This window comes from Anser anser (assembly GCF_964211835.1).
Source record: "Anser anser genome assembly, chromosome: 16".
NCBI lineage: Eukaryota > Metazoa > Chordata > Aves > Anseriformes > Anatidae > Anser > Anser anser.
The window spans coordinates 3,067,988-3,094,224 of NC_139737.1; the positions used below are offsets into that span (position 1 = coordinate 3,067,988).

The 26,237-nt window shown below is 40.6% G+C and overlaps 2 protein-coding genes across 5 annotated transcripts in view; one reads left to right on the forward strand and one right to left on the reverse strand.

Annotated features, from left to right (window-relative positions):
- Positions 1 to 63: 63 nt before the first annotated feature.
- On the reverse strand, positions 64 to 7,762 carry GID8 (GID complex subunit 8 homolog). 2 transcript variants are annotated; one of them, XM_083802150.1, is made up of 5 exons: positions 7,604 to 7,762; positions 6,295 to 6,424; positions 4,918 to 5,114; positions 4,201 to 4,398; positions 64 to 3,871 (listed from the first exon to the last, which is right to left on the reverse strand). In XM_083802150.1, exons 2-5 carry the CDS (start codon positions 6,410 to 6,412, stop codon positions 3,698 to 3,700), a joined length of 687 nt encoding a protein of 228 aa, XP_083658276.1. In that variant the 5' UTR covers positions 6,413 to 6,424; positions 7,604 to 7,762; the 3' UTR covers positions 64 to 3,697. The 2 variants fall into 2 exon arrangements, with proteins under 2 accessions (XP_083658276.1, XP_083658277.1); XM_083802151.1 differs by lacking the exon at positions 64 to 3,871 and adding an exon at positions 3,894 to 4,009.
- A 1,360-nt stretch (positions 7,763 to 9,122) lies between these two features.
- Positions 9,123 to 26,237, forward strand: part of DIDO1 (death inducer-obliterator 1) — a 58,027-nt gene continuing 40,912 nt past the window's right edge. Inside the window, exons 1-5 of one of the 3 annotated variants that reach the window (XM_083802139.1) lie at positions 9,123 to 9,275; positions 10,797 to 10,934; positions 11,050 to 11,149; positions 12,419 to 12,456; positions 12,731 to 13,915. Coding sequence is in view for 1 of the 3 variants with exons in the window: in XM_083802138.1 (XP_083658264.1) it covers positions 25,515 to 25,679 (165 nt within the window). In the remaining 2 variants the exon portion in view is untranslated. Of the gene's footprint in view, positions 9,276 to 10,796; positions 10,935 to 11,049; positions 11,150 to 12,418; positions 12,457 to 12,730; positions 13,916 to 25,491; positions 25,680 to 26,237 lie in introns of those variants that run through there. The other 2 variants (XM_083802138.1, XM_083802140.1) reach the window with 2 other exon arrangements.

Below are 26,237 nucleotides of genomic sequence, written 5' to 3' on the forward strand. Positions count from 1 at the left end.
AGGATGCTTTCAGCTGCTGACAACAGGAGGCCTGGCAACCCGTGAAGATAAGACACACAGGGATCACACTCCAACTCAATTTAATAAGCTTCATAATGAACTTGGACAGAAAATGGTTTGAAATAAGTTGAGCAACACTCATCTACTAGTCAAGGAATTTTTAAGTAATGCTTTTAAGCTTATATTCAAGCATACAAAGCATAAATTTTACAAATTAAAAACAATAAAATCACCCTAGAATAATGTAATGGCTTCCCCTATATGTACAAGGAGTGGAAAGGAGACAGAATTATTTCCAGGTAATTTCACAGATTTTTAATGCTACATAAGTGCTCTCCACATTCATTTCAATTTTTCTTTTAATGCGGGTGGAAGGAGCAGAAGTGTTTCAGTGAAATCATCTTAAGACTGAGAGAGGTACTTCACCTGGTTTCAAGCTCTGTATGTTTGCCTCTTCAAAAGTCTTGAGAGGAAATGCTTTACTTAAAATTCTGCTGTTAAGTTTCTGCGCAACAGCCTCTGGTTTTCCAGCTAGATAAAATTAAACGGTTCAGTAAGTATTTCTCAGAAAGTACTGCCAGTACTTCATCTTCATGGAAACCCATTATCCACAACCTTTTACAAATCACTCCATTGTACAACAGAAGCAACCAGAGTTTAGCTTAGATTTGACAGGCAGAAAAGAAACATGGTAACAGCCAAGAGACAGTCATTAGGGAGGCGATAGGTTTTGGAGAAGGAGTGAGATTCGTAGCCTAATCAAAACACACTTGATATAAAGTCTTTTTGCAGAGGCATATAAGACAAAATATTTTACAACCCAACTTTGTTATGTTCATAGCATTAATGAAAAAAATCTTGCTTTCTTTCAACAAAGGAAAGGCTGGGGGAAGAATGAGTGTAGTGTGCCACATTTAATTACCAGATTTGTTTGCCACCTTCGTGTTTGGAACAAATCTTCATACAAAAGTTAGTCTCGTATTCTCAGTTCCAAATTAAGTGAAACAAAATATGTATTTTTACACTAAAGCAAACTGATCAAAGTAGCATTTAATAGTATTTGTTAAAGTGGTTATCTAACAAAAATGGGTTAACAAAATCCCATTCATTAGTAGTCACCAAATAAGACATTTCTCATGCATATGACAAAAGTTCATTCGTGTACTGACAGAGGTCTGTTTACTGTGTACAATATTTCCATAAATTATAATATGTTTCACAGCCCCTACCATTCAAGAATATTTCAAACAGATTATATATTATATTTGTATATGCAAACTATTTTATATACACTAATATAAAGATCCTTAGAAGTACCATTATGACTACCTTTATGCTTTCTCTAAAATGCATAGCTTTCGAATATTTTCTTGCAGTTACCAAAAACTTTACAGATTAAAGCTGCTTATCAATGTGGCATGTTCATAAAAACAAAGTGAAATAGTTCTATACTAATTTTATATTAAACTCCTTAAAAAACATGTTTATTTTTAATGGAAAAAAACCAAGCTAGTGAAAATTCAAGTAATCTATGCTCAATCTCTGCCCAAATACTATATGAAATTAATGTAGCGTTCTAGAAGTACAGTGAACTTCTCAACCAGGACGTAATACTGCATTTCTCATGGAGAAAAATGCTAGTCATGCCACAAAAACGCACCACTTTCCACTTCATCCGGGAGAAGCTTTAGATGACATTTAGTAGACGAGTGTCAGAATGGAGGAAAAGCTGATCAGTTATACGTCAAGAAATTAGAGCTATTCCAGTTTTGTTTCTGCAGTTTGTTATTAAACAATGTTACATTAACCATACAGTTTCTCACAAACTAAAAGTTATACATGGTTTTCAGACATCAACCGACTGGAAAAAGCCAAAAAAAAAAAAAAAGAGAGAGAGAGAATACAACTGTTAAAATTTTGGTGTTAGAATAACCAGTCTGGGTGAAGGAAAGCCAGACTGCTGTTGTAGTTGGGGGGTAACTGATAGCTTGTTTGTTATGTGTCAATTTCAAGACCTCCATGCCACAAATGCCTTAAAAGTGCAGAACAAAACTATCATTAATAAATGGGAACAAATCATTTTGTTATATCCATCATCTAGCTTAACCTTGGTGCTCTGCATCTCTAATAGCTGCTTAACAAACAACGGTTTCCCCCCACAAAATATAGCTACACAAGTAAACAGTGTTCACAGTAATGCAATCAGTAACAGGTTTTGTTAGTTTCCATAAATCAGGTGTATCTGCAAAGCTTTATACAGTTTAATGCATAAGTATTCCAGTAAAATTAAGTGAAAACTAAGTTTCATTCTACAGGGTAATACCTACGATACTAGACTAGATTATGTACAGTATGGGACTGGTATGACAACTGCCAGTGTTTCGTGATGTTAAGCTACTTCACCCATCAGGTCGGTCTTTGTTCAGCAATTCTTTAATAACTTGATATACGGACCTAAAAATCTAGAGATCAATTTGGCAAGATTAGTGCTTTCTACCACCGGTTGTGTACCAGTGAACAGTGCTGTAAAATTAAGTCGACCTGAACATCCCATACCCAGAAGATTACAATTTGTTGACTTGAAAGTCTGGACTTCACATGTAAAACGTTAAAACTATAATCCTAACTGGAGTGAGGACAGTCAGTAAACAAAGTAATACAGGTGAAGATGAACTGCATCTCTTCAGAAAGGTACGGAAGAATGGAGAAAATGGAAACTTCGGTCTTTAAAGACAGCCCTGCTCCGCTCAAGGCATAAAAATAGCCCAAGTAGCTGTAAAACTACGATTCTTATTCAGCAAGCATAAAGGCAGATCCTGCACAAGATGATACATCAGAGGCCTCAATGAGCATCTCTCCCCCCACGTCATTTCCTAGCACAAGTACATCTTTTAGCTTACAAAAATCCAGTGGCTGTCAAAGCTTCAGTAGCCTGCTGGAATCACTGCAGTGCCTACAGCTGCAAATTCAACACAGCGGGGGAAAGGTCCCTGTCAGAAAAACTCTCAAACACCTCTGCGGGCCATTTTGGTCATTCGTGAAAATTAAGAAAGAACTTACTTCCAACAATACTCCTCGTGAAAAAGATGGGTCACTGATCCATTATGAACATAGCTCTCACCATATAAAGCACCAAAAATTCAGAAACAAGGAAAAAAAAGTCCTTAAATTAAGATTTACAAGTTTGTACACTATTTCCTAGGCAAAAGGTTGACCTTACTGCAAAGTTTATAGATGAAAACTTGACCAGTTACTTTTAAGGGGAATGTATATCTGACTATAACTTAAAGGTAGAAAATATTCACTGTTCTATATACATATTTCAAACAGGAGACAGTTAAACGTAACTGAATAGTTGCCAATAACTCCATATTAACTCACTGGCCACTAAACTAGGCATCAGTAGCCAATTGGAAAGTTTGAGTTTTGTACTTTTAAAAATGCTATTTTTCCTGTCTTCTTTAATTGTTTTTTAAAAATGTATTATAGTGCATAGCCTAAGTCAGACTTTCAGAGATACAGCGCCTTTCAATGCAGTTTTTGCAGCATTTAAAAGGGACTTTTCTCCCTTCAAATTAGATGTTCATTGAAAAATCTGAATTGAGTGCTGTACTGTAGTAAAAATATTTCAGTCACAGACTGATATAAATGTATACTGTGCAGTACTATGATCGTTTGATGTCCATCTGCACACATTTTACTTGGGTTCTTCAATCGTCCCCTTGCTGAGGTCTGTCATTTTGGGATATTTCACTTTCTTCTGGTCTAGCTCATTCTGAGCCCACAGTAGTAGTTTCAGTAATTTTGCCAACTTGGGTGTTGATTCACGATTTTCATAGTCTAGAACAGCTTGATTAACCTCACTCCAAACCTGGAAAAGAAATACTGGAGTTTAGCGGTAGTTTTCCTACGATTAACACTGGTAACGTCACACAGACATGGATAACGTCACACACAGCTTGTTGGTCCCTCAGAACGTGGCCACGACAAAGCTCCATAAGCTAAAAGCCTGGAGAAAACAAGGGAGAGAGCCAAATAGTTGATTACGGTAACATCAGTTTTGTGAATCCTGCTTAAGAAATACTTCTGTTCTTTTGAATACCGCTACATACATTTTTCTAAACACTTCAAAAATATTTGGACATGATTTTTAGCAGAAACAAATAAAAGATATCAACTTCCTTTTGAGAAAAGTACTACCTTCTGTCGCTGCATCATGTTAAGCAAGTCTCCAAACGGTGATTCTTCAGGATTATCGAAGGCAAGCAAAGCCAACGTACGCTCCATTTCTGTCAGGCATTCCCGGCTCTCCTCGCCCTGCTCTGCTAATTGGGTCTGAGCAAATTCTAGAGCTGCTTCTGTCTCACGCTGCCGAATCAGTTCAATCAAATGCTGTTGCTACATACAAAAAAAAAAAAAAAGGCACAGGCATATTAGCTAAACAAATAAACTTCTTCAGTATTTCAAGACCATAATCTTCAGTCATTAGCATGTAATTTGAGACAAATGCTAATGCGTAATTTGACAGTTTAAAGTCAATTCTAAATGTGTTAAACAACTGACTTGTTAACGAAATCTACTGAAAAAGGTGACCTGATGCTTTCAAGTTACATGTTTTGGAAACATATGTTACTAAAGGAACTACAAGAAATCCAGATTAGTGATAATTCTGAGGTTGGCAGATCACAGACCATTCTTGCTGTTAGATATTTTCATGTTACTAATTAATTGTATATGATAGTTACTGCACCATGCCACAAAATTTCCCACTGCTACAAAATGATTCCAAGAACAATCAGTTGAAACTGCACCCACATTCAGTCACAAACCCTTTAACATAGTCCTGAAAGTCAAACTACTTTTTCCAGTCCTTCAGCAACCTGTAGAACAAAAATAAAGTTTGCCACCTGTCCTTACCTGCAAATGAAAGTAAAGGTATCTGTTCGTATCTAACAATTCTGGATGGAGGCTGTTTATTAATGCAATGGCTTCTTGAATCTGTCCTTTCAATATCATTTCTCGAATTTTTATTCTTTCATCGAGAGTCTCTAAATCAACACTGGGTTCAATTCCAGACTCCATGCGAAATTTCTCTGCCGCTTCCTTAAAGCCCTCTGAAACAGAAACATTTTACACATAAAGTCAGTTTCATCAAGCAACTTAAATCACAAAAATACATGAGCAATACTGAAATCTTTCCATTTAAGCTGGTGTTGTTTTTTTTTTTTAAATAGGAATTCTGAACTTCTGAAAAATTATTTATGTAAGTATCTAATCCAACACGCATCTAGGAGTACACGCCTAGTTCATTCTTAACTCAAGTGCCCTCATTCTCTAAGGATGTGTGCCAGATGTATTCCAATACTTCTTAACTTTAAAGCTTTAACAGAGCAGTGTAATTATTCCAAAATGGGCTCACATTTTCAAAATTTGGGTGGTTTTGCTTCTCCCTCTATCCCATTCACTTTTATACAGTTTTACTAAGAATAAACAGGAAAATAAGATTAATTTTGCTTTTCTAAAAAATGTAGTGTTAGTATGAGAAAAAGTTGTAACATCTATTCTAAACCTTAAGTTATGCTTTCATACACACAGAAGTGATTTAGCATACGTTACTAGGCCACTAAGATGCTCTTCCCTCATCCCAGAAACTCCAGCCATGCACCAACGTAAACAGGGGTGTAGATCAGATATAAATGCCTCCACCCTGGTATAGCTTACTCCGATGGTATGCATCATAATTGCTAGGGACAACCTCCAAGAGTTTTTGATTGCTTTACGAATAAAGTGAGGCTATGGTGCTGAAGGGCTTAATATTTTTGGTCTCAATTATTTTGAGAACAGTGCTCTTTCAGAGTCTTTCTAGACAGTTAAAGTTTGCTTCTGATAGGTGTTCTGTGCAGCTTTAAGAGTGCTATTTAACAGCAGCAACATGTCTTGAGTCCTGTTTTAATTGCACAAAAAAAGTTATCATACAAAAGCAGGTCATTTTTGTTAACAGAATTCCAAAAAATATTTTTTTTTTTATCTTTCAGCACGAGAATTAAGGTTAGCAAGTGTAATTTCTATTGCATGATATCTGCTAAGTCTCTGATTTAGTATAATTGAGTCAATGTCCACTTAAGTAAATACAAGAGCAGCTGTACGCTGCTAAGAGAAGCCAACAGCAGTCACCGAAACTTTAAAATCCTTAACTTCACTCTATGTAGTAACATATTCTAACCAATATAATCTGTCCTGATAAAATAAACAGCATGCACTTAAGAGCCTCCCAGCATTACTACTCATTGTTACCTGTCACAAGGTAGTTCATGATAAGGCGGTTCATGTCTGCTCTCTGAATATGCAAGTTATTAAGCTTTTCCATCCATTCATCTTTCGTAATTTCATCAGGTTTTTCTGCATAACTCATCCTGAACTCTTACTATAAAGAAGAAAAAAAGCATTTCATTTAGCACAATTCAATTAAAAGCAAGTTTAATGTATACAAAGAGTGTTACTACTATCTTTTTATCTTTCTTATGAGGTCTTTTAAATTAACAATCCCAAAGACATCCTTTTATCTCAAACCACTTTTACATTTTTCTCCTCCATTTTCCTGCACTTTGACAGCTGCTAGTCAGTTTCTAAGGCTGCTTTCATCCATCATCAGAACACAAAATTTTAATACCATCTTCTTGCGCTTACTCTTAATTCCAGTCCAAACAAATCTTGTATAAAAGTTATACAGGACACATAGTGCCATGATGTAGCACTAATAAACCACGGTTTATCCAGAAAATTTCTAACAAACCTCTGAAGAAAAACTTGTGTAAACAACATTTGCTCTCAAGTTTTCAACAGAACTTGGACTAGATAGATAGGTATATTATACGGCTACGAAACAGCACAAGGTAATTTATCCAACGTACAGCAGAAAAGCTTATACCAACTAAGCGTGGCTGTTCCCAAAACTACCCTGTCAATGCCAATAAATTATCTCCGAGCGTTTTTCTCAACTACACGTTTTCCAGACTTGGAATCAAAGCGCTTTTCTAAAACGCAAGCCGGCGTTTAACCACCTCAACTTTCCAGCCACTGCGACAGGGGCGGCGAAAGGGGGAGGAGAAGGCGGCGACAACAACAGCAACAGGCACCCGATGGCTCCCGGGCAGCCAGGAGCGGCAGGGCGCGCTCCCACCGCGGCTCCTTCCCCACACGTTCCCCTGCTCCCAAACCGCCTCCACAGCCCCAACGCCCCCCGAGCAGCGGCAGGCGGCACCCAAAGGCCCCCGGAGCGGCACAGCACCCCCCGGGCCCGCTCTCCCTAACCACACGGCGAGAGAACGCGACTCCGCGATCCCCCCACAACCCCAGCCCCGTCCCCTCAGGGTCCCCCGGCCTCCCCCCGGGGACCCCCGGCCTCTCCCTTCCCTCACCCCACACCCGCCCCGGGCCCGCCGAGACGCTGCCCCCCGCGGCCCGGCCCTCCCGGGGCCCGGCCCACCGAAGCTCCCGGCCTCGCCGGCCCCAAGCCCGGCGCCTCCCCCTCGCCCACCCCCGGCCGCCCGCCGAGCTGCGGGGCCCGGGGGAAGGAGCGGAGCCGCCGCCGCCGCCATCTTACCGCGCGCCGCGCTCCGGCACCACCGCGGGCCCCGCCGCCGCCTCCGCCAGGCCGCGCCGCGCGCCGCGCTCTCTCGCGAGAACTCGCTGTCTCTCTCGCGAGATCTCCCCCTCTCTCCCCCAATCAGCGCCCAGAGAGGTGCGAGAGAACGCAACCAGCGAGACGCCCGGCGGGGCGGTAGGACCATAGAGATGAGCAGAGGTGGGGCGGCTCGGTACCATAGAGAGGGAAGGCGAGTCCGCCAGGGTTACCATAGAGGCGGGGCGGCTGAGCCCGGCCACAAGATGGCCGCCGGCCGCCTGAGGAAGCCTGGGGGACGCCGAGGCGAGCCCGCCGTGAGCGTGGTGCAGGCGGTGGGGCCAGGCCTCGTCTGCTCCCTGCCTGCCCTCAGCAGGCTCCATGCTGCCTGCACCTGCTGCTGTGCCACTCCTGTTCCCCTCAGACGTTTAAATTCATGTCACGTTGCAGCCCCCTGTGGGACAGGGACACCAAGCTGTAGCCTACAGGCTCTGGCAGAGGTGGCAACATCAAATCATTAAAAAGTCACTGATCGTGTCCCTGGTCTGGTGCAGTGCAAGCACACTGTGCTGAGTGAGGGTGGAACTGCTACGCAGACACAGCGGGCATCACACCAGCAGCCTTTCCAGCACAGTTATTCTTGAGCTGTGGCTGGCGCTGGCACATGCTAGCCATTTCAGTCTTGACTGCTGCCCAATTGGCCCTACCAATCTTCCAGGATAATTCAGATGGAAATGGGTCTTGTATAGGTCACAGCCTGGCATATTAACATAAAGTTCCACCAATTTCCAGTTAATGTTGCAATGCCGGGTTGTGAGCTGCAGTAGCTGAGGGCTCTGATTTACAATCTCTGTCAAAGTTTGTATTGGCTGCTCGGGAGAATTAATAAACTCACTGCAGCTAGATCCAAAAGGGTTTGGGAATCAAGTCACTCCATAGGAAAGACAATAAGACACTACAAGTTATATATTTAAATAGAGAACGGGAATTAAGAGGTATAACTTTTGAGTGTGAAATACTACAAGTGAAACATCTTGGGAAAATGTAATTTCACTTTTACAGAGTGAGAATAAGGCTATAATTATTCATTTTTCACTCTTGTTGCTGTAACTCTGCTATAAAACATAGCTTCCAAAACACATCCATTACAATTGACCCTACATTGAAATTGAGAATCTCTACAGTTTAATCAATAATTGCTTATTTTAACTTATTTCTCTAAAAAAACCCTCAGTGTTTATAAACAACGCAAATTTTGGGAAAGCAAACTTCAAATAGGAAGTACTACATGCTAATAGTTGTTAGTCATATGACAAAGAAAGCTACAGCATAGTAAATACCGCTATTGATTGGAGAGGGCTTTTCTTTGGGCATCAATCTAAAAATACTCTCAATTAATTTGACTCAGAAGGAAAGACAAACCTTCAGACTCTATTTCGTGTACTTCTGAACCCTGTAAAATCTCTTATTTAGATTCACTGAGTCTTGTCAGCTCCTCCCCAAAAGGTGGAGTTTCTCAGGAGATTCTCATTAAGAGGGAGAGAGAATAGGAAGGTGCCCCTACTTGGAAGGGTTTCCTGAGCTTGCTGTAGAGGGAAACTCCCCAAGCAGAGAGGAGACAGTGTGTAACTGTTATCACAGCTGCTATTTACAGGTAAAGAACAAAGAATAGCTTATAATTGCTTTCTAAAAGGTAGGATGGTATATTGAATGAGCAAATTAAAAAATGTGTGAGCTGATTTTTGGCAGCACACTTGATTGTGCAGTGCTCACCACTGTTTTTTCATAGGTTAGGGTATCTGACCAACTGCAGCAGAACTTTGTAACCTATTTGCAGAATATCATGACTAGATGTATTCTCTTATTTTTCTATGTTTTCCCATGCTTTTTATGGTAATGTCAAACCTGGTTAGGGATTGAACATTTGTTTGAGAGAAAAAGACTTACAATCACTGCAACAAGGAAATACTGAGTGTTGCTATTGAAGCATTTTCTTACTGAGCCTGAAAACCAAGTGCCTTTCTAAAGCATCAGTTGTTTTTGTGTGGTTAAATAATACTGAATGCTATTATTTGTAGTGAAACTTTTTTTTTCTTTCCTTCTAAGGCAGCATTAGCCTGTTGTGGTAAAATCCAAAGTTTATCAATAACTTATGAAGCTATTATTCAATTATCTTGATGCAGGCCATTTATCCCTGCTAATGTTTTAGGTGTGATGAAAACTCCCCGTGTCGGGGGGGGGGTTGAGCAGTACCCTAGGTAACACATATTTTATGCTAGTTCTTTCCTTATACATATCTGCCAGATTACCTTCTGTTTTTCTTTATTTTAAACTTGTATCTCCCTGAATAAATGTTTAATCATCCCATATATAATGCCTGCTGCAGCTTTTAGTGAAGAGAAGCACTTAGGTTCACAGTGCTCATATTCTGGAATACTTAAAAGACTTAGAAATACATAATCCTGTATGGCTTGCATGACTTTTCTTTAAGCCTTACAAAAGTAGAAGGGAATAGGAAGATAGAAACAATTGTTGCCCTGCAACAATTCAGGACAAAAGCTCTCTATATCATTTCCCCTTTTCCTAGCACTAAAGCCTAACATCTGTTAAAAACATCGCTTATTCCACAAACATGGAACCAAATAATTATTTTATTACTTAGGGAAAACCTTTCACAATGCTTTTGTGCCTTCAAAGCTCGATTACAACGCGTAGACGCAAACTATCTTGCTTTCTAGAAATATTTCCATGGCTATCATATGTCACTGTCCTAAAAGAATCTTATAGTAATGAGGCCAATAATAATGTAGAATGTTGGTCTTTGGGGAAAGACTACAAAATTGAGAATAAAAGAAACTTGGGTATCTGCTAAACTAATTCAGTGCATTTTATAGGACTTTTATGTGATTTATAATTTGATAAACTTCTCCTCAGAGAGGTATTTTGGAGGCAGATATTTGGAGTTAAGTGGAGTAAACAATAAGTCAAAATCACTAATTCATGAAGAAGTCACTAAAATCCCTGTAAAAAGACACATTGGGGGAGCACGTTTACCCAGAATTGGGGAGAGTGGGGGGAGGACAGGCTCTTAAGTTTCTGTCCCTTGGTAAGGGAGGGGATTGCTTTCATTGTGAATATGATTAACACGTGGTAAAGCGCTTCTCTCTTCATCTAGTCTTTATGAAACATGATGCATCAGGAGCCTTGAAGAATCAAGCACCGAGAGGATAAACTGCTTTGATACCTGTTGTATCTATATTGGCTGATGTGCTGGACTCTGGGAACACAGGCCTTTTTGCGCACATAAAAAAAGGTAAAGCTGGAGCACAGCCAATGAATATAGTCTCTTCTGATTTAGTGATAAATTATCTGTTAAAAAGCAGAGATGGAGTAGGGATGAGAACTTGCTTGTTTACTTTTATCCCTAGACTTTGCGTGGGCTAACTCTGTCTCAAGTTTTTACCTGGCTGTAGAAACTGACTCCCCAGAACACTCACTGAGGAAGAACTGAGAACGGGTGAGCATAAAGTAAGTATCATCTTTTAGGACTTTTAAACACTGAAAAAGGTTACTGTCTTTGTGAAGGGAAAGGCTGGAGAGAGCAAAAGTGACATCCCTGTGCTTTTTTCCACCATATGAACCCAAATGTGGGGAGACATCATCTTCATGTTGCACAGGTGCCTTAGTGCCTGTTCAAAATAAGTTTTATGGTAGTGCCTAAACAGTCTTTTGTGAGACAACATAAATACAGCACATAGGTTTCTTTCTTTTTTAAATGGAAAATGACAATTAGGGAAACTCAAGGGATGAACAAATACAGGTCTATTAGCTGAAGAAGAAAGTCTCGGTGCATTGAGTGCGTAATAGTAGAAAAGATTTTGGAAAGCAGTGGAAAAAAGTTTTAAGGAGAGTAGTGCTGAGGGTTTTGTAGACATCTTAGCATAAGCTTTTCCGGTACTTAAGAAGGAGAGATAGATAAGGTGCTTATTAGACCATTTTAGAAGCTGATTGATAGTCATTAATCTTTCTGCTAGGATTTCTCAGTGGTGTTTTCAGTTCAAACCACTTAGGAGATATGATCATGTTATGTAAGGGGATGCCTAAACCAAGACAAAACTTGAATTCTACAGATCATGAAAAAAGCTGTTTGTGTGTTGCCAGGACAATGCAGATTCAAACCAGTAACCCAGGAGTAAATTTCCTAAATTAAGGGAAAACAGGCTTTAATACAGGAAAAGATTGGGGAAGGGAAGGGAATGAAGCAGAGAGTTGAGGTGTTGAGGATACCACTGAAGCAAAGGAGACACAGGTGTTTAGTCAGGAAAGATAGATACTCTGCTATGGTCTTCGTTAAAAGGCAGTCTTTAACACAAAGATTTTTTTTTTGTGGGTTAAAAGTGTGACGTACATTAGTTAGTATTCACTGAGTGTGCAGGCAAAATGATTATTACATTAAGATGGTATAAGCCTCTTACCACATGTGTTTAAGAAGATTTTAATACTCGTTTCACTGCTGAATTCCCTGTTGCAGGTATCCCCTGTTCACTGTTGGGGTGCAATTTCTTGTTTTGCATGTTCCCTTTTCCTTGGTGTGTCCTTGTTTCGAGCACCCCTGGATGCTAAAGTTAACCATTAATAATACCATTAGCTTTCCCGAGGGCATAAGTCACAGTGGAGCTTGATCTACTAAATCAAAAGGTATTTCTCTCTGTGCCTTTCATTTATTGTAGCTCTGTAATTGCTGAACAAAAATTAAACTGCTTGCTTTTAATGATGGCGTCTTATACTTTTGTACAGGAATCTGTTTCTTTTACCTCTTGGTGCTCCTGCGTAAAGTAAGTATTAATACTGCCCTGTTTTACAGGTGCAGGAGAAGCTGACTATACTGTCAGGAAAAAAAGCCACTAGTAGTTTATCCATCATCATTCTGAGCTTTTACTCCCAGAAGTCTCATATTGGCTCTAGAATGTAGACTTAAATAAAATGTAAATGAATCATTCACTAGAAAACTAATTTCATAGAATTAATGCAAAGTATGTATTTTCCTGTTTTCTCATCTTTCCATTTCTTAATTCATCTTGGTAAATGCTGCACCTGTCTGGAATACAGCTGAAGCTAAGGTTACCAACCCATGAGGAAAAATGTGCAGGACTGAGCTAAGAGCCAAACCTCACACCTCCATTTTATCTCAAAGGTTCTTCAGAAGTGATGTCTATGTTGCAAGCTTTTGCATGGCCTCATGGGTGCTCCTCTAAATCTTGGCACCCCTCAGGCATCTTATAGGTATTTCTGGTTGCTCATATCACAGATGCTGACAGTAGGAACAAAAACGTAAAGTGGAGCTAATGCACTGTAAGTGTTTGTAGTAGCTTGTCTCCTGGAGAGTTTTTGAGAAGCCTACTCATTTTAAAAGGAGTGTTTATTGGGAAGCCTCTGTGTGGTGGATGAGGTAATGCAGAGCGCTTCCATGGCACTTGAGGTGTGGAACCTAATGTGGAATATATCTGTATGGAACTTCGGACCCAAGAGTAGGCGTTACTGTAGCAGTTGCTATTAAAGTTTCTAAAACAAATAGAATATGGGGGAGAAGGGGAAAAAAAAAAAATTGGAATAAGCATAGGTGGGGAGTATAGCTGATGGTAGCAGTTGGGTCTACAAGCTGGAAACCTCTGTCGCTCAAATTATGTCACAGAGCTGACCTTGCACTGCAAGTCACTGTAAGCAAGAGTATTTAGTGTGATTTTGCTCTGGCACTCGGGGCCTCATGAACAGGGCACAAAACCACCATTCCCGTGAGGTAAGACACCCGCTATTTCTGATGAGAACAAGCAGCAGCCATGTTCACCCCACAATGCTTTTCTGCTGAGGAGAATGGGGCGCCTCACGCTGCCCCCGGGTGTCCTGGAGCTGAGGGGCCGGGAAATTTGTGGGGCAGGAGCTGTGTGAAGCTGAGGGGCCGGGAAATTTGTGGGGCAGGGGCTGTGTGGAGCCGAGGGCCCGATGAAGGCGTGAGGACAGAAGCGGCAGCTCCCGCAGCGGGCCCTGCGCTTTTCCCGCGCAGCGCCTCGCCGTGAGGCGGAGCCGGCGAGAGCCCGAGTCCTCCGGGAGCCGTGCGCAAAGCGAGGCGCGGTGGGCGCTCTAGGCGGCGGTTGGCCGCCATGTCGGTGTCTATGGTAGCGGGGGAGGAGCGGCCCCCGCCCAGCGCTCCGGAGCGGTTGCGAGGAGGAAATGGCGGCGCGGCGCGGCTGAGCCCCGCGGCGGCGGCGGCGGCGAGACCCCCGTCCCCTCCCCGCGGTGAGTGAGGGCAGCCAGCCGCAGAAAGCACCGGGACGGGAGAAGAAAAGGAGCGGAGGAGCCGCGGGGGAAGGGGGGGCTGGGCGCCTCCTCGGGCCTCGTCGCCTTGTGGGGCTCGGTTAGAAAATGGAGGCGGGCGGGCGGGGAGGGCCGGGCCGGGTCGGGCTGGGCTGAGGGGGGGGCCCGGCGGGGCTCCGCGGCCTCTTCGCAGGGCACCGCCGGGCTCGGGCACGCCGTGAGCATGGCCAGCTTTCACAGGAGGTCGGCGACTGCGTGGTGGGGAAGCCAAAAAACCGCCGCAGCCGCCCCGTAACGCTCCCGTCGGGCCGGGGCGCAGAGGACGGCCTTGGCCGGGCGGAGCGGGCTGGAAGGGGGGCAGCCCCGCCGGGGGGACGGGACGGGACAGGAGAGGAGAGGACGGTTGTGAGCTGAGGCGATCCGACGTCACACCCAAGCTGACGCCAGCAAGCTTCTCCGTGACGCCACGACCGATCCAACCGCCGGCCCGTTCTCTTTCGGCGTGTCCCGAGGTGCGGGGGGGGGGGGGGGAACGGTACCGGGGGGGCTCCAGGAACGCGAAACCGGCCCGGGGCCGGCCCGCTGGGTGGGACCGTAACGGCCTGCCCGCGGTGCTGCTGTGCTCCGGGTGACAGAGGCGTGCTCCCCATCGGTGAGTTACACAAAAAAAGTAGAGTTTGGTCACGCTCTGGCGACTAGCTCGTTTTGGGGCAGAGAAGGGGTTGGATCTTTAGCTGGTGCTAATCGTCTCCCGGCTTAAATATTCAATAAATTCGCTGTCAATAACTGTATTTCCTCCACCCCTCCATACCCTGCACTAATGTACTTAAATACTGTCTCTTGGAGGTGATGGTGTTTTAGAGCTGCTTATTTGGCTTGCGCACAAAGCTAATCTTTGATTGTGACCAAATTTTGCTTTATATAATTACGTAGTTTTCATTTTATTCCCTCCAAGTGATAGCTTTATTGGGCGGGATAGCTATACTGGGCTGTATATAGCAGGTGAAGAAGATCCTTAACTTTCCATTTTTATCTTGGAAAGGACATTACCATCTTTATGTTACAAAGTGTTTATGTATCACACTCTTCATGCTGTATGTTCAGTAATTAAAAACAGTGTAACATTGTTTTTTTTGTTTGTTTTGGATGGGCTCTCACAATTCCCTTTTTCTAGGAACTTCAGGGAAGCAAAAATGCCAATTCCTTATATTTAATATAAAAGATCTAAAAGGATGTGTATAGCATTCCCAATTTTCTTTCCTGGATAATCTATTTGAGACTGCAGAAGTAGCTGTTCTCAATACTTAATCATCATAGCCTTATTTAAACAAGTTCTTTGGCAGCTGATATTCAACTACCTTTTGCTTAGTTTTGTGAGAACTCTTTGTTTGTTTGTTTTAAATCTATTTTACACAGGGTTTTTATTGTAAGGGGTAACTTGACTTGGTATAGCTTCAACTGCATCTTGTTATAACTTCTGCAAACAAAATTTACTAGCTGTTTAAGCAGTTGAATTGCTGGTCAATGAAAAATGGCAATGTGTAGTTACTGTACAAGTGTAGCATACACTGTGTTAATTGTAATAGATATTTTGGGTTGTGCTCCACTTTTATATATGCCAGCCGCTTGTTATCGTTCTTTGACATTTGGAACTTTCTATAGGAATAAATATAGAAGTGTGCTCAAAATAGCTGTTCAGAGTTAGGCCTTAAAAATTTTCCCTTGACAGTTCCAGAAACATATTGCACATAAAGGCTTTTTAGTGCACTTTGGTGGAAGAATAAAGGCTCACGTTAGCCTTCGGCCTACTTTGAGACCACGTGACTCCAGTGACTTGCAAATCAAGTAACTGTTGATTTCAAGACTAGAGTTTAAATATTTTTTCCATATTTCCTGTTTTTCTTTTTAAAGGGACACTTACATTCTGTTGGTATGCAGATGAGCTTTTTGTTCTGCTGCAAATTTATGTACACTGAAGTAATTACGGATTTTTAAAACTGTTGATGTATAAAGTACATACAATTCAAAGAATGCTTCAGAGGGTGCTTTTCATGATCTGAGTTTTTTTATTTTAAATTAAAACAAAAAAGCTAAAAAAAAAAAAAAAACCTCCCAAAAGCAATGGTAATAGAACCGTATGAGCCCAAAATAGTAAATGAGATTGAATAAGTTTTCCAGTGTGTGATGGACTCAACAAAAGATAATCTTTGTTCTGTTTAATCCTACTTCACTGCTGAGATTTTCTGGAAATAATTATATTATTTGATTTCAGTTTATATCTTTATAGTTGTAACTTAACTGTGGGGTTTTTAATTCTGTGCAGCTTGAAACTTCAGTCGGAAACACTCAGCGGAGAGAGGAAGGGGAAGGATTACAGGGATTAAGTTAAAAGATTATGAAATTTAAGTGATAGAAATGGAAGAAGACAGGGCTGTACTCAGCGAGAGTAAGATTAGATGGTTTCTAGTTGACGGAAGTAATAATTTGTCTGCACTGGCTTTAATCTCTGGTGCACTTTTTCTGCCTAGTGTCTCCTGTAGCGCTCAACTAGTAGGACCATGGCAGAAAGTTTAAGGACAAGATTTTAATATAAGTAAGTTTTACCCAGTTTATGCGAGAACTGGTTCCTTTTTTGTGTGCACTCAAGCCCATTCCTTAGGACGATAATTAGTCCACTGTCAATTACTCTTTAAAGGTTATATTGCTATTATTTTTATCTAATACAGCTTCTGAAATAAATGAGTGCTCCACAGGTTTTACCGGGGATAGTGTCAACAGCATTGTTAGACTTTGAGGCTAAAAAATATCTTAAAAATTCCAGTTAGGGAGTTAAGACGCAAATATTAAATGTGTATTATGTGTGTTCTCATAGTAAACCCTAACCAAAATGGGGAGTAGAACTGTCTAGTGTATTTATCATAACATAATCAGTATGCTGTAATTACTGTGTTTCAGTGAATTCTGAAGGAGAGATTCATTTCTGTTTTGCTTCATATAATGAAGCCTTTTTGATGGAATAAGGATGAAATTGATAACTGGTTTCAGAAATTATATTTTAGCTCATTTATTAAAAATTAAGAGTTTTAAAAAGTGTAAAAAATGCAAGATTTTTCATCAACAGCTGTGCTCACAGGGTCAGAAATTGTAATCTTGCAGTTGTTCTGAGTCTATTTCTGTCCACTCAGTTCTGCTGACAACAATAATTAGACATGCCAGAGGATACAGATAGTTTAAATTGTAATACTAATATTTTTTTTACATGTAATGTTTTAGGATGTGTAACTAGTTTGTGTTGTAACAATTCCAACTTGACAAAAAGCCTGCATAACTACTGGTTTGTGTAAAACTCTTGAAGAAGAGGGGATTTTAAGTACGGTGTAAGTGTTCAAGCTGAAATTTGTCAGTTCTGGAATCACAATATTGTGCATTTAAAAATAAACAAGCTACAGGATATTGAAGAGTTAAACCGTAAGGATCATAGACTTGGCCTGAAAAAACTGCTGCTGTTCACTTAACAACCCGGCGTTCTTAAGTCACGATAAAGAACCGATTTCTTTGGCACTTCGCTGGATGAATGCCAGGTTGTGTGAATCACCTTCCCACTTTTTGGTTCCTTTGCAGTTGCTGAAAATAGTTTTCAGCGCAGCTGAAGAGGTCAAGTTTTGTAACAGAAATTGAACGTTAGGCAGATAAGCTATATGTATTTTTAAAAAAAAAAAAAAGATTTCTATTCGAGATGTTGGAAAAAGAATGGTAAAGATTATTGTATAGTGAAGTGAGTAATACCCAATTACAGTCAAAGTTTGTAATTGATATTTCTGTTGCCTAGTTTAGGACCATAGCTTATAAAAGTGGCTTGTACTGGGTGGGGCCTTTAGAAGGTTTCTTTTATGACAATTGTTAATTTTTTTCTTGGAATCTAAGCTTTTGACCACAAAAAGGTTCCTTCTCTGCACCCCCCCCCCCTTTTTTATGTAAAAGGGAAAAAAGAGCAAAGTTATCTACACTGCATGGGAATGTACTTACAGTGGCTCTTAATCAGCAAAATTTGCCATTTCTGCTCATACTGCTCAGAGCCTGAAAGAAGAACCTGACCAAAAAATTCAATTGTATTGTATTTTAATTGGGTAAATTTTAATTGTTAGGTCAGATATGGGATTAGCTTTCACATAAGAATGTCAATTAAAGCTTCAGAGAGTATTGTAGGAGTAGTAAAAAAGCTAAAGTCTCACAGTAAGCCAATAAAGTTTCTGCCAAGTCTTTCAAATACCCAGGAAGCTCTGGGGTAAAAAATACCAGTGGTGCCTATACTTTTATTTCCTCTGAAAATTAGTTCATGTATCATTAAATACAGAAATCCTAAACTAAATATGAATTTTGGTTATCAAGCGTGATTATGGGCAATTTGGAAGATGTGGAGTGTGTGAAGTGCATGAAGTTCAGGTTTGGCTGTATTAAAGTTGGGTCAGTACCACGGCTGGTTCCAGTTCTTTCCCCAGCTGTTAACAGAGCTGTGCTGGCAGAAGCTCTCGTGTAACCACGTAAGTTCGGATCCGTTTGCTAATGTAGCTGTTCATTCGGGGAGTCTGAGGCAACTTTCAGTCTTGCTTCTTCCCGAGATAAGCTGCTCCTTTACGTGGAAGAAGCTGTACTGGTGTGTTGGTAGAGCTTTCGTGTTACGTGGGCAGCCACCCTGATAAAGCTGCGCTGCACCAGGATGGTGCACACCTGCTGCTCCACCCTGTAAACAGAAAAAGTCCAGGTAAAAGTACAGTTTTGATGGTGTAATTACCTCGGTGAGAGAAGCTTGTGGCAGCACTGCTCTGTTTATTGGGGACTATACCCCTTAACGTCCCTGACTTGTACAATGTGACAGTGAAAGTCTGTAGTGTAGATATGAGCACAGTCTCTTCTTAAATAAAAATGTAATGTTTGCCAGGTAGACTCATGCTAAAGAACCTTGAATATTTCTGAGCAATTGCTGTTTAGCTGAATTCAGCTCTGGGAACTTCACTTTGATTGAAAGAAGCGTATTTTTGCTACTTATTCAGAATAAAATAAATGTAATGCTTGGTGCTGTCCTCGTTCTGCCGCATTACCGTGTGGTCCATACCTTCTTTTTTCATCACCTTTTTCTGACTGTTCTCATCCTCTATGGTGCAATCTGATACAAGAATATTTTTGAAATATTTTCCTGGGGAAAATTATTTCCTAGCCCAAGAGACATAAAAATAAACAAAAGTCTCTGTGTATTTTGTGTTGCACACACCGGGGAGCTACTTCATGCTTTTTGTTTTTTGCTTGGGGTAACTATTTTATACTGTGGGGTTCTCATTGTCTTTTCTGCCTAAGTCTTTCTGTGAATGAGAGTCCACTATGTGCGCATGGTAATTGGATTCTGTGTATGCACGTTAAACTCAACACTTCCAGGAGGTCCCACGTTCGCTGCACGTGTGCAGGGTTGGTGTCCTGCGTGTGCAGTTATCCCTCAGGTGAGGCAGTGGCCACGGCCTTCCTCTGAGGCTCACGTAAGGTAAGTGAGTAGCCTAAAAGAAATCACAAAGGATGCTGGTGTGTAAACCTGTTTCAGACACACGGTAGAGAGGGCTTGTATAATGAGTGACTGAAGACGTTTTAATTTGGAAAGGTTAATTTCTTTATTACAAGAGCAAGGACCACGTGAATATATGTGGTTGTTTTTAAGGGAAGCTGTTTATTTGACTTCTCGTAACAAATCCGTGTTCTCAATTATTTTAAGAAGTAAGCTGCCGGATTGGTTTGGTTTGCTAGGGAATTTTTTTCAGTCTAGGATACTTCTTCAATACCTTTCCTAAGTGGAAAAAATGGTCTTGTGACATTTATAAATGTCTTCAGTCTCATTTTTCTTGAGAGAAAAATGTGGAAAAAAATAGAACACTTGTTACTGCATCTTTGGAAATTAAAAAAAAAAAATAAAATGCAGTTAGTGTTTAAATTTTAAAGCACACCAGGTAACTGGTGTCAGCACTGCATACTGATAGTACTCGCTGTCTTGTAAATGTGCCCAGATCCTGGTGATGCTCTGTCCTGAGGTGGCTGTATAGCATAACGTTTGTATTTGCCTGGATTGATTGCTGCTTCATGCAGTCTCTAGGAAGAGCTGACAATTCTTAAATTAGGATGGGGCATTTCTGAGGAACAGGGCTGTATCACTGAGTTATATGTTACTGAATTGGCATCATTGAAATTACAAAGCATGTTAACGTGTTAGTTTTTTAATGGGAACTAATGTATTGACTCTGGAATAGGAAGAAGTTCACTGCCACTTTGAAGTTGTCAGTACTGTGGCTTTATAAGGTGGTAGGTTTGTTATGGTCTTAGAACTAATTTAGGATTTAACTAGCCAGCAAGGCATTTACAGATAAGTGCTGCAGTTTTTGTAGCATTGTCTCTGCTTGGTTTTTATACCCTTAGGTCTAATAATAAGCAGCAAAACACTTAAATGTTATGCAAATTGTGTTTTTAATGTGATCCTTCAAACATAAAGTTTTTACTGGCATAAAATGTATTTACCAGGGATGTCTGGACTTTGACCTTGAACTGCGGTGTGTCTAGAGAAGTCAAATAGTAAATCAGTTGGGAGTGGGGGGTTGAGCTCACATCAGTTTCCCCACATCTGGACTTAAGCCTTATGACCACTGTTTTTCTCCCTCTGCCATCATTGTATCTCTTCTGTCACAACATTCTCATTTCACTTTGAAAGGTGATTTCCTTCTTTCAGAAGGGAAGATACTGTAAACAGAATCTGTAAGCAGTGGTTACATTTTATATGAAAATAAAAAGACCGTATAGCAGTTGAACTTCTGGAGAAAATTGGTGCACTGTACAATCCAAGCTTTCTTAGCGTGTATGTGACTTCTGTCAGGTTGTGCATGTTGTTGTACACCTGCAAACGTCAGAGACACTGTATCAGCCTTGAGATAGGCTTGGACCAAGCAGTTCCTCCTCAGAGGAGTGGGGACATGTTTCAGTTTCATGATCTGGTTTCTGTTGCTTCTCATCTAAGTAGTCTGCTCCTGCATCCTTTCTGAAAGAGCTGATGGAGGGGACTGCTGCAGCCTTGTTCCTACATGGCTTTTTCCAGTGCTAGTACAGAACCTGTTTCCTGCTGTTCTAAGGGTCAAAGGATTGTACCTTTTGCCCATGGTCTGAATGAAACTGCTTGTTCATGTACAAAGTAGGTTTTGCCCTACTGACTTCCTCTGAGCTGCTTTCGTGATGCTTGTTGATACAAGGGATTATTTCTGTTGCTGTGAAGTAGAAAGAGCAGTGGTTTCCCAGATGTCGTCTTTGACAAATGGGGATGCAAAAAACATTTTCTAATGGGATCAGTATTCCAACTAGGAGTAGCATCAACTAAGCCATACCGAATTCTTTTTTTCCCACTTGCCTCCTATGTTGTCCTTAGTTGAGTTCTTAATCAAATTTTTCTCATGTGATGCTGACACACTCACTTAATAGGAATTTTTTCAGTGCTTAAAGGAGGCCTTGGCAAGATCTGTGCCTATTTTACAGGGAGCAGAAAGAGCAAACAGCATCAACTGTGGCTGGAAGCACTGTTACATCATTCTGGGAAGGATGTTTTCTGTCCATTTCATAGCATCCTGCTGTTCCTTAGATATTTCAGAAACCCAGTATTTTGCTCTTTGGTTCTAGCCAAATGCCTTGCATGTAGTGTGGTCTAATTCTGAAGAAACAGAGAAATATAACCAAAGGCCAGTTCCAAGTCATTCTAGTTGAAGCTGATGTTTAAAATCATGGCCCAGACTGGTTTTGTGTCAGGATGTGGAGTTGAAACTGGTCACCGATGAATGATACCTGTGTTTAATAGATTTTAATTAGTGTAAGAACTGTATTATGCTTTTAATTTCTTTGCAGGTGCAAGCACTCTCCTGTCTTCTTACTAACTTAGTTTTTGGAAAGCTGCTGAACCTTAAATTGATCCTTCTGATTGTGTGAGATTTCTGGCCTGTCTTTGGACCCTGGCCACTGAATATCCGTAATGTATCTGAAACATTAACTGAAGCTTAGGTCCTCTTACCAAAACAAAGACAAAATCCTCTTTCCTGTTAGAGTAGAAGGAAGCCCCCTTCGTTAGGTAACGGGGCTGACTGAATCAGCTCCTCCTGGAGGTACTAATGTCCGTCGTGAGTCTTGAGTATGCAGTGAGTCTTAACTTCATTGCTTGTGTAGGGGTGTGTTGTGTTTGAGTTCTCTTAAAGTCAGATCTTTCTTTAAGGCAAGTAGGGAGATGAGAGACCTAGTAGGTGCCAGGTATTCCTCCTTTGGCTAAAGTATTCTTGCAAGGTGCTTGTGTAGCCTGTAAATTGTTAGGCACGAGAACTTGTGCAAGTCACAGCGTTTTGTCTGAGTATTGAAGAGCAGCACTCACATCCAAGAACATGGAATAAGGTGCAATAGATTTTGCCTTCTAACTGTAGCTATCATGAGGATTAGCAGTAATGAGAAGAAAAAAGATCACTATTCTCTCATAAAAAAAAAAACTCTCAAAAAAAATCTAGTAAGTGGTAACTGAAGAATTTACACAATTTTGACATGGGTCTTTGCTTGTGCACAAGTCCTTGGATGAAGGAGAAATGAGGCTACTACTTCTGGTTGCTTTTAGTTCATGTTAAAGGTATTATTACTAAGCTGACTTTCAGTATCCTTTTTTAGAGCGAGGTCTTCCTAGTTAATTGACGTAGGAAGTTCATCATGCAATTAAATGATAAGTTCTGAAAAAGCCAGTATCTTCATGCAGTCTGTGGACCCACTGAATGCACTATTACCTCTTTAGAGCAAATGAAGTGGAGATACTGATTTGAATGTGTGGTTTGTTGAACGGACCTCCGTCTAAAAATAGAAAGACAAAAAGATGGGGAAATGTAGCAGTTCTTCAAAAGCTTTGCTCTGTCATCATCAGATTAAGATGCTATATTGAGGCATCTTAAAAAGGGCTTAATTAAGTTAGCATTCAGCAGATCCAGGTATCTTCAAGTTGCCTGTCCTGCAATTATCCTGTATTGGCATACATCTGTAACTGGCACAGAAAGCCTCTTTTCCTTCCTCTTTTTGCTTTAGACTTCTAAAGTGCTGGGTTACAAAGATGGCAGTACATAGTGGTATGCGTTTGATGAGGTTTTGTCTAAAAGTGACAGTGATAATGTATGTACAGAAAAAGAAGAATGAGATTACAAGCTTTCCCTTTCTGTTTTTTCACTGTTGATTAATGAAGATGTTGGAGGATAGGTATCTTTTTAATGTGTATTGCATGTCTGCGAACAAGTGCTATTGCAGTGGCAGGATTCAGAATTTGGGAATATCTTTTCTGCCTCTTGTTAGATTGGCTGCTGATACTCCCTAGAATTTCTTCAAGCCCCATAGGCTGAATAACCCAACTTGGCAGTAGTGAAGCACTTTACCTGTAAAATAATGGGGGAGGAAAAACCTACATAAATATTTTCTTGGCTGAATATCCTTTTTTGTTGTTCCAATTCTAGTGAAGTGACTTTTCTTTCACTGGAATGCTCACGTTACAGTTTGCAAGCTTAAAACTGGTCAGATTTTGAAAAGGGAGTCTTGGCTGGGGGACAGATAACGAAGTACTGCTGGATAAGACGTGATGAGCTCTTGCTGAGTGCCTGACGGTGTGCACAGGTTGAGTGAGATGGGCTGAGCTGATGCAGCATGCTGCTTAAAGGGCTCTTGTTCTCCATGCCTGTTCTTGTGTGTCTTTGCACTAGTTGTGGTGTTCAGTTTTCATCGTTTTGGTTCTCTTTCAGTTAGTTTTCTGCTGAATTAATAAACCAAATCTATTGATGAAGAATTCAGGTAGATGTTTTGTGGTAAAGAGGGTTGGGTGCACGTGACACACAACACCGAACTGTGAGCAGGGGAGAAGGCAGTAGGAAAGTAGCAGCCCACGTAATGTTGGGGCTGCGCTTGTTCTTCGTAGTCCATAAATGTGGATTTAATAGGCAGTGTGAATCCCTTGTTTGATGTGGACCTGATGTGTTATGTAAGCATTTAAATCAATAGACCTGGGATTTTTATTGGTGAAGTTTACTTCCCCAATGAAGGGGAAAGAACCTTTTTAAGAAATTGATTTGTTTTTCCAACTTCATAGTTGGCCTTAGAAACTTACATATTTTCACAATGGAGATCGCTTATCACAGAAGTTGCTAACCTAAGCAAAACCAGAGGATTTCTGAATAAGCAAGAGTATATATGTTTATTATTAACATCTTGTTGTACTGCACAATCATTTTTAGAGATTATGGTCTAAGATTTTTCCAAAGGTACATGGTAGCCTTCCTAAAGGAGATGTGGCAGAAAGGCAGGAGGGTGTTGATAGGAATTGTCTGTTTGGCGAAGTACAGCAATTTTCAGTTTCCAGCTAGAACTCAATTTCAGAAATGTGATTAATGTGCTGTATTAGGAGAAAGAAGACAGTAAGTTTATCATAAATGTTCAGTTCCTTCAAATCTAGGTAACTATTTTGTTGCTTCAGCTTACATTTGTCAGAATCTCAACTGCAACTCAATAGTTAACTAGAGAACAAACAAAAATCATACCAAATTTGGAAATAGTCAAATACCTGTTTCTTTTCCAAAGCTCCTGTATGTTGCAGTGAACGTTTTTTGCAAACGGTTTGTAGAACATTTACTTAGCAATGTCAGCTGGCTTGTTATGTTTAAAAGTGTAATTGTGAGTTAAGGCTTTGTGCTTTTGTTTTTATAAACTTTGTTTTTTAGCCTTTTTAAAGGCTTTTGTGTTTAGCCCATCTTTAAAATGCAATTCTGCAGGAGCTAAATAAGAAGTAATAAGTAAATAAGTGTGATCTGGACCAAATGGGGATACTAAATAATAGAGGAAAACAAGCATTTTAAAGCAAATATGGGGCTTCTGTAGTTTTAGTGTGTTAAGTGTAATAAATTTTATGCCTACCAAATTTGAAATAATTTTGAAATTGTAGTTCTATTAGGCTTTTTTCATCTCTGTAATAGAGGTAATAATAGGTAATAAAGGTAATAATAATAAGATAATGTCCCCACTTCCCCCCCCCCATTCCACCCTCCCCCAAAAAACACACGTTCTTGAATTGAAGTTTTCAGTTATGTTAAAAATAATATGTTAAATTAGAACTGTGCACTGTGCAGCCTTGCCACTGGGTGGGGTATGACTATCAGACTGAAAAATGTATTGAGTTCAAGGAGCCAGAATAGCTCCAGAGAAGAAAGGATGCTGATTTGACTTCTGGAATACTTTAGTAATATCGGCTCTGTGGCTCAAACGTAACTGTAAAGAGCGTGTTGCGCACACAGCCCTGCATACACCGGTGCTTAATTGTGCACTATGAAATCCATCCTTTCTTTACACTATTCTTTCTGTAGTATGTTATTGGATACGTTATTCAAACAGGATGCACTTCTTGCGTGTTTAAGAAGCACAGTTTGTTTTCACAGTTTAATATAACTGTTGAACAAGAAGTGATTAGCTGACTTTCCCTCTTCCTTTAGGAATATCACTTAAAAATTGCGTGATGTGTGATGAGTTGGAGATTCTGAACAGGGAGATTGAAAGGTTATTACAGAGCAGCAGCGTGGAAGAAGGCACTTTTAACTCAGACTGTCTTCAGCCATCAGTGACTGACTCCTTGGATGTAATCACTGATTCAGACAATGGAGCAAAATGCATATTAGAGCAGGTATTCAATGACGTGAGATACAGTACTAGGGTCTGTAAGATTAGGTTATTCTGCTGTCTTTTTTGTGTAACTTTTTTCCTCCTTTTTTTCCTTGAGTGGGAATGGTTGGCACAGGTGAAGGACGTATATAATCTGTATAATCCTCTCCAGATAAAGCACAGAGGTGGGAAATGCTGATGTAGATTTATCTGTATAGTCATGTTTTTCAAAACTTCTATTCCCACAGTTGTGCAAATTGAGATTTACTTTTTATGAAATAAGTGATCCACTGATGACAGATCACATTTAGGGTGGGGTTGGTCTCTTCCCTGCTCCCTATATTTGGGACGATGACATGGCAATAGAGAGTACCTAGATTATCATTGCTTAGAAAGTAAGAAGTGTTTCTAAACAGCAGATTATTACCAAAATCTGTTTTTAATGCTTCAAAACATTGATAAATGTTCTAGTGATTACCTACACCTAGTATGGCAGTTCCCGTGCATCTTTAATTGCAGAATCCTGACACGCAGAGTCTGTGTCCATTATTACTGTTCTTTTGTCTCCACCTAAATTACC

Excerpts from the sequence above, each read along its gene's own strand:
- GID8 (XM_083802150.1), bottom strand. The coding sequence starts at position 6,412 with ATGAGTTATGCAGAAAAACCTGATGAAATTACGAAAGATGAATGGATG. Across the intron at positions 4,399-4,917 it reads ACCTTTACTTTCATTTGCAG|CAACAGCATTTGATTGAACT; the intron begins GTAAGGACAGGT and ends TTTTGTATGTAG. Across the intron at positions 3,872-4,200 it reads ACATGATGCAGCGACAGAAG|GTTTGGAGTGAGGTTAATCA; the intron begins GTAGTACTTTTC and ends TTTCTTTTCCAG.